General features: G+C 42.8%; 1 protein-coding gene across 1 annotated transcript in view; it reads left to right on the top strand.

Moving 5' to 3' along the window:
* The window catches only part of LONRF3 (LON peptidase N-terminal domain and ring finger 3), a gene marked incomplete at its 5' end in the record, with an annotated part of 46,278 nt that extends 38,304 nt beyond the window's left edge, over positions 1–7,974 (top strand). The window contains 2 exon segments of the mRNA XM_014584105.2: positions 1,087–1,236; positions 4,844–7,974. Coding sequence (XP_014439591.1) covers positions 1,087–1,236; positions 4,844–4,999 — 306 coding nt within the window.
* Positions 7,975–10,809: the final 2,835 nt, after the last annotated feature.

Raw genomic sequence — 10,809 nt, 5'->3', positions numbered from 1 at the left:
ACACATGCAACATGTTGGGTTTTTTTTTTTTTTTTGAGAGGTTTTTTCGCTATAAGGGCGCGTGCACTTGCCAGACAGACAGCGAGAGACATAGAAACAGAAAGCGAGAAATCACCCCCAGGGGGGATGGTCCCACCGCAATCCCTTCTCCTCCATTCTCCTCCTGGGATCTTGGGCACACACACACACACACGCCCAGCGTGAGTTTAAGCCACTGGGTCCGGGACGCGAACTGTGGTCGACTACGTGGGAGTCCAGCGACATAGCCATTACGCTAACTGCTGGTTCCCACACACATTTATATTTTTTAAGAGAGATTTTTTGCTATAGGGCAATTATACTCACCAAAGAGACAGAGACAAAAAGTGAGAAATCACCCCCCAGGTAGGATGGCCATGCTGCAATCCCTTCTCCTCCATACCCATGTGCCTGGCATGAATTTCAAATCACCGGGCCTGAGACTTGAACCACAGTCAACTACATGAGAGTTCAGCGACATAACCATTATGCCATCTGTTGGTCCCCACATTTGTATTTTTTAACGTGCAACCTGTATAAGAGCCCTCCCCACTGATCCATCATCCCATAAGGCAGAAAGATGACATAGTCAGTTAATCTTTGACTTTATGAACTGAAGTGTAAACAAAGGTCAATCATCTCATGTTGTTTTTTTCTTTTATATTTGCAGTCACTACATAATAGGAGGTTAATAAGTATTTGGCTGAGGAAATAGTTACACACTATGGCACAGATGCATTTGTGTCTCTCTTCTCAGTAAGCAATGTGGAAAACAGATACAAGCATGAAAAGGTCAGAGTCATAAACCAGCATAACCCAGTTTAACCACATGCCTCCACCCAGGCCAGTTTACGCTTCTGGTTTTCTGTATGTCTTGCTGTTTCAGCTCATTGGCCCAGTTGAACCTTTGTTCTTCCTCCACCCTTAGCAGTATTTACACCCAGCCCAGCACCTGGGCCAGCCATGCCACAGAGAGGTAGGATGGACACACAGAGAGAGTCAGTTGTCCAAAGTGGCTGGGAGTGATGGAGAGCGAACAGACTGTTTCACTTCCACTGATGTTTTCAGGTTCAGGGCGAGGACTATGCTGAGCTCATGGGACTGCATAACTGTGTCTATGAGCAAGCGTCTTCGTGGTTTCATTCGCTCAAATCATCTCTGAAGAATCGGATACTCAATCACTTTGGTCCCATGCCAGAGAAAGATGCTGATCCTCAGGTATATAAAAATGTCTATTCATATTGAATTGCCCCACCAGATGACAGTGCTTTGGGTTTGTGATTAGATGGGTATCTGGTTGCCACTCAGCAAATCAAGTGCAGAGGGAAAGATGGAGTCGTTTTGGTATTGTTCAGCTGGGCAGTGAGCACCATGGGTAAGACCAGAAGGACCTGAAGTTAGAATTGGAATAATTAAAGAAGTAGAACCTTGGATCCAAGACAGGTTTTAGCATGTGCGTGGGGTGACAGAATGGGAACATGGATGCTACCAACAGAAAAACCTTCTGTGGGAGTCCGGATTCACATCACAGTAACGTCAGGGTGACAAGATACATGCAAAGGTCAGGACTTAAGGGCATCCTGGGAGTTGATACCAAAGACTGCACTGCCAGGGAACTTCATAATCCTCTCCCCTGTTGCCACAGGAGCTAAGAAATAGAGCCAGCTGTCCTGCAAGATTCCAACTGCAAGACCACAGAAACTTTTCATGCCCACATCCAGTCAGTGTTTAGCCCTGCAAGTCTAGACCCTGGCTATTGTCCTCTTCAAGGTGGAAAGGTCCTGAGAAAACTGACCCCATCTTGACATTTACCTTTGCCTGAGTCATACTAGAATTAAGTTCTGGGGCCAGCAGGTGGCATGGAGGTTAAGGTGACTGGATGACATGGCCAACTCTGCAGTTCAAGTCTTGGACCCAGTGGCTTGAAAAATCACACTGGGTGAGTGTGCGTATGTGCCCAAAGAGGAGACTGGAGGAGAAGGGATTGCAGCATGCCATCCCTCCTGGGGGGATGATTTCTCACTTTCCCTCTCTGTCTGTCTCTCTCTGACTCAGTCTCTCTCTGGCAAGTGCATGCACTCTATAGAAAAAAGTAAAAAAGAAGTAGGTTCTGCTGCATCAGTCTTCTTCTGAGGGTCTAGGTCAATTTGTGAAACCAAATCACCTACCAGAGGCTCTTCAGAAAAGTAGAGGTAGTTAAAATTCACCACACTTTATTCGCCTGGTATAAGTCAGGGATACTTGCAGGGAGTTCCATTTCTGGGAACACTTTCTAGGACAAGGCTTCAGGTCCTAACCGGATATTTCTTCACCATCACCTTTTTCCATATTCTGAGCTGGCTCCCCTACATCATTATTCCTGTAACTTTCTTGATTTTTTACTTATGCTCATTCCCAAATTGATCACAATAAAAAATCTGACTTTTCTGTCAAAGTCTGGTTTTGCTTATCTCCTTAGCTATGTGACCATGGGAAGGTCCTTTCCTTTCAACTTCTCTTCCATCTCTGAAATGAGTGAGGTGGATGAGGAGATCTCTTCCTTAATTCTTTACTTAGACTGCTTCCCAACTCTAGCACAATAGAAAAATCTGACTTTTCCGTCAAAAGACTCATTCTGTTTTTCTCTCTAGCTGTGTGACTTTGGCTTGGTCCCTTGCTATTCAGCTTTTCTTCCTTCTCTGAAATGAGGGAAGTGGGTGAGGAAGTCTCTAAAATCCCCTCTTCCTCTTGCATTCTGAGGCTCTAAAACACCAGTTTGTTCCCTGAAATGTGCTGTCTCAGACTACAAAGGTGACACCCTTCCCCCATGCAAAGGCATCGTGAGTACTGAAGAGCAAAAGCCGGGTTAGTGCTTCCCGGTGACCCAGCACCTGGCCCTGGGCCAAAGTGACTCAGAACTCCAGCATAGCTCTGAGCAAGCTCACGATCGGGCTTAATGTTCTCCTTCACCTTCTGGGAAGCATTCTTCCCCAGCCAGGCAGAAGACAGATCAGAGAGGATAATAGCAACTTCCAAAGGAGAAAACACAGATGCCACAGTGTGATTCATAAGAGCTTAATGACACACAAAGCTGAAATCGTGGGTTGCATTTCCTTCTTAGTTCTGTTATCATGTGGCTTTGGTGGCAGCAGAACCAGCACAACACAAAAACAAAAACCCGTCCTCTTTGCTCCAGATAATGCTGCAGCCTGAGTGATCCCACAAATAAGAATGTTCTAAGCTTCCAGAAGAGCTTTCTTAGAAACCATCACAAGTAAAACATCAGCTTACATATCTTGGTTGATGACCCTAAGGGAGAAAGTTTAGGATGTCAGTCTAATATTCACAACTGAATATAAGGAGGAGCACGTGGTGTAGACTTCAGGGAGGGATCCTAATGAATCCGAATGAAGTTCCAGGCACAGAGAAGCAAAGAGGGCATGAGATTTGGGGGAAATCAGACGAACCAACTGGGATCAGATCATTCCAGGGTTAGGTGGCTTGACCAAAATGTGGTTCTTCACAGTCCTAAAGCCAGCTTCTGAGAGTCGTGGGCAGAAGACTCACTTCAGGCTTAGCAGGAAATAAATCGGCAATATCTTAAATGTATGCCTAGGAAGCTGCTTACGAATGGGATTTTGATAAAAGATGTATGTGGACTGTGAAAGCTCTTTATTAAGGAAACCTAGGGGCGAAATACATTTCTAATGTGAAAATGTTTTGTAATTAGAATTTTTGCAAAATAGGTATTGCAGCTCTTTGGGACTGATATCATTGACTTTCGTTTGAGCAGAGAGGATAGCCATGGCCCTGTATGGTAACACGGTATGGCTGGACTATCGCCTTCAGCTAGAGCAAGGAGATGAAGGGAGTTAAGAGACATGCAGAGCCTAAGGGTGCAGGGAAAATGAAGGACTGAATGTTGTATACATCAGTCCAAAGAGATTTAAACAGATTTTTGGAAGAGAAAGAGAATTAAGTCGTGGATATTCCAGCACATAAAATCACACTGTCTGGGAGATATGGGCTATCTCTTAGGATATTATTTTGTTTGCTATAACAGAAACCAAAAATGACTAGCTTAAATGAGATAGAGGGCATAAGTCCCGGAGGGCTAGGACAGCTCCTCTGTTCCTGGAGAGCATTCAGGGACCCAGGCTCTTGAATCACAAATTTTTACTATCCTTAGGCTGTTGCCATTGTTTTTATGTTTTAATTGCCGGAGGGCATGTGCATGAGAGAGGAGGAGAGAGAGAGAAAGAGAAAGAACAAGAGAAGACCTTCCCCCAATGAGGCACAGTCACACCATAACTCCTCTTTTTCCATTTCTCCATCCTGTCAGATTTTGAGCACTCATGCACATGCACCTGACGTGTTTTTCAAGCTACCAGGACCAAGATTCGCGCTGCAGTCGGCCATGTAGGATCTGGCTCCCTTAACCACTAGGCCACAGGGCCAACCCAACCTCTTGTCTTCTTGACTGAAGAAGGCTTATCCTCACCATGTCCACCATATTCTAGCCAGGGGAAAGAGAGAGGAAAGTAGAAGGCAAATCTTTCCGCAGAGCATGACCCAGAATGCAAGTTACATCTGTCACTTCCCTTTACATCTCATTAGCCAGAACTTTATCTCGTGGCCTTAGCTGCAAGGGAGGCTGAGAATTTTCTTTTCCTTGGTGGCTACATGCTCAGCTAAAATAAGAGGGAAATAGATATGGGAAGAAATTAGCAGACTCTGCCACACACATTAGTTCCATGTGGGATGTTTACCTAGAACCTTTGGAAACCGATAGGCCGATATTGCTTACATGGGAATAGGTTGAACCCATTGTGTTTCTCTGTTGCAGATTAACCCGAATGGCCCAGCCTGGTGCTGGTGGACATTAGCAGTTCTTCCCTTGGAAAGCCGAGCCCAGCTCCCGTTCCTAGCAATGAGGTCCTTAAAGGATAGACTGAATGGTATTCGGCGAGTCCTGGCCTTTATGTCCCGAAACCAAAACTAGTGACAGTGGATTGCTGAAGAGGAGTTCCCACCCTCCCTGCTTCCCCATGGGAGTCTGCTTGTAAATATATCTAATTGCAATAACATCTTAACAGAAGGAGGTATGAAACAAAGGTATCACCCTGCTGTTGATGAGTAGAAAGACCAAGAGAATGTGACCTGTTTGAAACTTTCTGTCTTAAGATGCTTGTTGACATGCTGCACAACTACATAAACAGCAGAGGTGTTTTAAAAACATAATAGGTTTTAACATAAAATGTTCCGAAAGTTTAAAGTGGTTTTGCTTTAATTTTCTTTCTTTCATAAATGAATATGTGGTTGAAATGTGAAGCAAAGATACTAATAATGTTGCTGCATTATTTCACTGACTTGAGGTCTCATTCCAAATGGTTCAGGTTTTATAGAGCATTGTGTAAAATAATGTCCATACTTCTTTCTGTTTCAATAATTTATTTTTTTGCACTACTGTATCCTTTTTTCCTATGTGTATGTTTGTAACTATTTAAGTATACATAACTGAAATGTCTGTTGCTTTATTTATTAATTTGGTTTACCATGTACCTAGGGGGAAGTAGCAATCCTGGAAATGTGCCATTTTTACTTTAATCACTTTTTTACTGCATTGGCCCCAGTTCTTGGACTACTTCCATATATATCAATTTGGATGTTTGAAGGAAGGCCAGAATAATGTTTAGATTATCTATCTTCACAAATCCCACCTTGTTGAGCTTGAATTAAACAATTCAAAATACTTAAAGAGATTTGGCATAGATTATGGTATATGCTAGGGTAAAGTAAAATGATCTATTTTCTGTGTGTAATACAGAACCAGGCTGAAGGATTTTTCTGGAATGAAGAAGAATTAAGAATATTTTTATCATAATCTATTATGGGCATTTATTTCAGCAATCTAATTATAAGTGTACCTAGTTTCTCCCCAGTGCAGCTAGGAATAGTATTTTAGTCAAGATAATAATGAACTCTTCAGAGGAAATGGCTTTCAGGCTAGGCAGTTGCATGGTGGTTAAGGCAGCTGGATCCCACATGGCCAACTGCATGGTTTGAGTCTCAGACTTGGAAGCTTACAAAACACTCTAGGTGTAGGTACGTGTGTACCCCAAATCCCAAGAGGAGAATGGAAGAGGAGGGATTGTGATGTGGCAGGCCCCCTGGTGGTGCTTTTCCACATTCCCCTTATCTCTCTCTGGCGAGCACATGTGCTCTAGAGCAAAATTTCTTTTAAAGAAGGATAAAATGGGAATGGTTTTCAGTATGGTACATCACAGCCATGCCCAACTACCCTCCATACCTCACGTCTTCTCAGGGTCCTGAGGATAAAGACCTGGGCTAGCATGTGTGGAAGCACTTGATGAAGGACTCTTTCTTAGTGTAAAGAAGTCAGATAGGATAGAACCCTTTAAAAGGCCTTTTCTAGGAGTCAGGCAATTAATCTCTGGTTTTATCTGAACAATTGTGTTTCCTCCTAGTTGCAGTGGGCCCAAGATTTCAATATGGGGGACAACAGAGAGTGAGGAGGTCAGAGTAACTATGGTCAGAGTAACTCACTTAATGCTAGTTTGATTCCTCAGTTGTCAGGAGAACCTGAGACATACCCTAAGTATGGAAGTGTTATAATGGCAGAGTGACAAAATTAGGACAGGGAAGGGATGAATTGTGCCATGTGGGCCATCATGTAGATCTGTTTGGAGCCAGCCCAGCCAGGTGAAGAATGGAAGTGGATATGTAGAATTGTAGCCATGACTACTACCCAAGCCAACTCTACAAAGCTAAGGGTACAGGAAATCAAAGGCTCCTTCCTCCCCACCTGGAGTCCAACCATGTCATAACGCAGTCCTCATACAGAAGTTTCCTATTTGGTGGAAATGCAACAAAAGGCCATTAGTTTCTCTGCTTACTAGATGTGTTACTTTTGGCAAGTGATTTAACTTTTGCTGAGCCCCCGTTTCCTCATTTATGAAATGGAAGTTATAAATACTACGTATAAGGTGGTTGTGCACATTAAATGAGATACATAAATCACTTAGTGTAGTGCCTCATGCATAGCAGACATTCAACCAATAATAGCGGTTATTAGAGTAGTCATAGTTACAGACTATCATCGGAGGCTTGTGTTTGCATAAGACACTGCCTTTGCACACTACCCACTTGAAATCCCTTTAAACTTGGTTGTGGAAATCCACACCACTGATTTGGGGGCCAAGACTTGTGATGTATACATAATTGCTTTGGGGCTTAAGTCTGGGAAAGTGAACAAGCAAGTGTTAAGGGTAGGGACCAGTGTCCTATACCAGCCAATTTCCCCCCATTTCAATAAGGGCTAAAAAGTACTGTTGGAGGACTGGGATTTCTGACACAATGAAAGCCTTAAGTTCTAGCTCCAGTAGAATAACCAACTCCTCACTCTCTGTTCTCCAAAGTGTGCTGAGAATCTTGCCCATGTCAGGGTGATGGGGTTTTCCAGTCTATGGCTTTTATGCTTAGTTCATTGTATTTCTTTACGTGCCCCCCCCCCAAAAAAAAAAAAGATTCAACAAAAATGTATTGAGAATCTGCTGTGCCAGGTGATTGCACTTACCTGAGCTTACTCAATCATTTACTTCTCACATCAACATCATGAGAGCCGTTAATTATCCCTGTTTTATGGAAGAGAAAAACTGCAGCTCCAAATGTTAGTTTTCCCACATGGCATAGTAAGTGGCCAGGCTTGATTTTGAACCCATTACTTGACAGATTTTTATCATTGTAAATAGTTTATGTTATGCATAATTTTATTAAACAGGCATAGTAATCAAATCACAAAAGCATCCCAGAAGCTCACAAGGGAAAGACATAGATTAAGTTACCCAACACATCTCTACTTAATCTAGGTAGAAAAGGAAGTTGTTTTTTTGTTCTTTTTTTTTTTTTTTTAAAGTTTGCTATAGGGTACATGCACTTGCTAGAGAGAGAGGAGAAGTGGGAAATCACTCCCAGGAGGGTTGGCCATGCCACAATCCCTTCTCCATTATCCTCCTGGGATTTTGGATATCACTGCACACCCACCTGGCTTGTTTTTCAAGCACTGGGTCTGGAACTTGAACTGAGCAGCCAGCCATATAGGATCCAGCTGCCTTAACCTCCGTACCACCTGCCGGCCCAAGAGAAACTTGATTTCTTAATGAAGTTCCATATCAAGGAATACTTTCCCTTGTTAAGCAAGTTCTTAAGTCCAGCAAATGTAGATCCAAGCTAGGCAGACTTCCCCTAACTTGACTCTCAGCCTTGATCTGTGGTTGGTGGTTTTATAGGAAGTTGTTGTTTCAGTCATGGTGGGAGGCAAGATGCAAGGCTAAGCCTTGGCTTTGGTATTTGGGATATATTTAAGTAGGGTAATCAATTGGACTTGATCGTTTTTGCCACTTGTCAATTGCTCTTGCTATGCAGCTTGGGAGTGAAGAGTATACAGAAAAAAAAGAGCAAAATCTAGGCCAGAAGGACAAGACTTCCCCCTTGGTAGATAGTGCCATGTATTTGGTTCATTTTCTTGGCTATTGTGACTGACCCAGTTTCCCTAGTAGGTTGTTTTTCTGTCTGTCTGTGCATGTGTGCGATACACACACAGACAAACTTACACTAGGTAGCAAGCAGACATCATGCCTTTCTGCTTTGTACCGTACTGCTGCTGCTAGTAAATAACCAGCAAAATGTAGAAAATGAAGAAACAATTTTTCTGTAGACAACTTGGAAAAGGAATGCTTACCCCTGACTTAGGGGGTAGGCAGGGAATTAACTGTTTCAACGGTTTGCCTTTTCCTAAGGCAGGCTGCTGCTGACCCCATGCTGCTTCCAGAGCAAGGGGCAAGCCGAGTGATTGCTTGTGTGGCACTTCCAGCTCTGCCCGTGGAGCTGGCTGGGCTCAGATAATCCCCTGTGACTTGGCCATTGGAGTGGCAGAGCTCCTAAGGCTGATTCACAGCACCCAGAGGTCTCTTACCGTCAACAGATTGCATACTGTTGATGGACTACAATCCCTGGGGACTGGATTCCCCACGCCAACTCCATTCCAAGATGGGAGTTTTCTTCAGGGACTCATCCTTTGAGTTCCTCACGTGTCGACTTCACATCCATTTCCACTCACCAAGGCAGAATCACAGCAGAGGTGTATGACAAAGATGCAAATGGAAGGCAGCCCAAATAATGGAAGAATCCGTTCTTGGGCCTGAGAAGTGAAGTTGTGAGCCGTGATTGAAGACAGATCTATAAAGCAGCTGGCTGCATGGGCTTCAATTTGTGCCCCATTTGTGCAGAAAGGAGAAGGAAAAGGAGCCTTGTAAAATGTACACATTCAGTTCATCTTAGAATGATCACTCCCACTTATTACTCTGTTCAACTATTTAATAATCTGGGTTATGCACATCCAGAGACAAAATGAAGAAATTTTCTGAACATGCTAAGTCAACCTCCAGAGAGAAGTGCCTGTAATCTCTGTTCCTGGTGTCACTTTAAAGCTTTTGCTTCATGACTCTGTAGCCGTTTAAAAATATGTGCAGCAAACGTGATTTAACAGAAGTTTACAAAGCAACTCTGTATCTTACGCATCCTTTTCAAAGCCGATTAACATTTATCGATTGTTAAAGCAACTACAATGAGCAGCAAACTAAGAGAATAAATAGGTCAGTGTGGCCCCATAGGCTTATCTTAAAGGAGTTTCACCATTTCATGCGGTTTTCAGTAATGCCAGGATTAAAATATCAAGCAAGCCACCTCACCAGTGGCAAATGTATGTGTGTTTGTTTCCCATTTGTTAAGCAACCGTTTTACTCTTGCACTGTAATGAACTGAAGGGAATTAAGAACAATGCTTTTATTTCCCCATGTTGCTATTCAACTACCTCTATATGCTTCATTTCTTTTTAGGGGTTTCCTTCCTCCAAATCTGTACACATAGAATTTCAGCTCATCCCTGTTGTAATAACCATGTGATATAGATGGTCTCTGTAAAAGTTGTTTGTTCATTAAAAAATGTTTCCTGTTGTCTCACTTGGTATCTAACAAAACTGTATTTATACCTTAGGGAGAGAATTCCCCAACTAGATTCAGGGTAACTTGACTAGCAGCTGAATAGAAAGGAAAGCTATGGGCATAACTATTTTGTTCTTCTTTCTATTGGTTGTAATATATCTGACCAGAGATCCTTTTAGGAAACAGACCTGCACTCAGACAGCAGACTCCTATAGACTGGGCAGTGAGGCAGGCATGAGACGATTGATGTGACTGATCAGTGTTCTGAAAAACTGGCCATAAATGAAGTGTGTTTTTGAAAAATGCATCAGAGAAGCTTGTTATTTAAATTATGTCGAAGCGTTTTGTCAATAATCTACCCCTAGTTTATTTTGTAAATCCATTCATCCATCCATTGGGTTTGCTCATAGCAGAACACACCACCTATTGTTTTCTTTGACATTATAAAATGTTCATGAAAGCAGATTGCATGTTTTAATTTTAATTAAATGGTTTATCAGCAGTAGATTTAAGGCCCAAAGCATGGACCTTTTGACTGGAAGATTGATAAAATTAATTGGGACAATGAGCAATATTGACCAAGCTGACCCCAGTAAGAGAGCTTCCCCCAGCACCCCTCGTTCTCTACAGTATTGATTTGACTCTCATGTCACTGATGACTTGTATATATACAAGTTCCATTTTACCACTGAGGATAAAGGACACAGGAAGGTAAGGACTATTAAAAAATCCAATGATAGGGGCCAGCAGGTAGCATTGTGGTTAAGGCATTGGACTCCCACATGGCCAA

Source organism: Tupaia chinensis, unplaced genomic scaffold (assembly GCF_000334495.1).
Source record: "Tupaia chinensis unplaced genomic scaffold, TupChi_1.0 Scaffold145659_1, whole genome shotgun sequence".
Classification (NCBI taxonomy): Eukaryota; Metazoa; Chordata; class Mammalia; order Scandentia; family Tupaiidae; genus Tupaia; species Tupaia belangeri.
The sequence above is the reverse complement of the archived record's forward strand: the minus strand, read 5'-3'. Positions and strand labels throughout refer to the sequence as shown.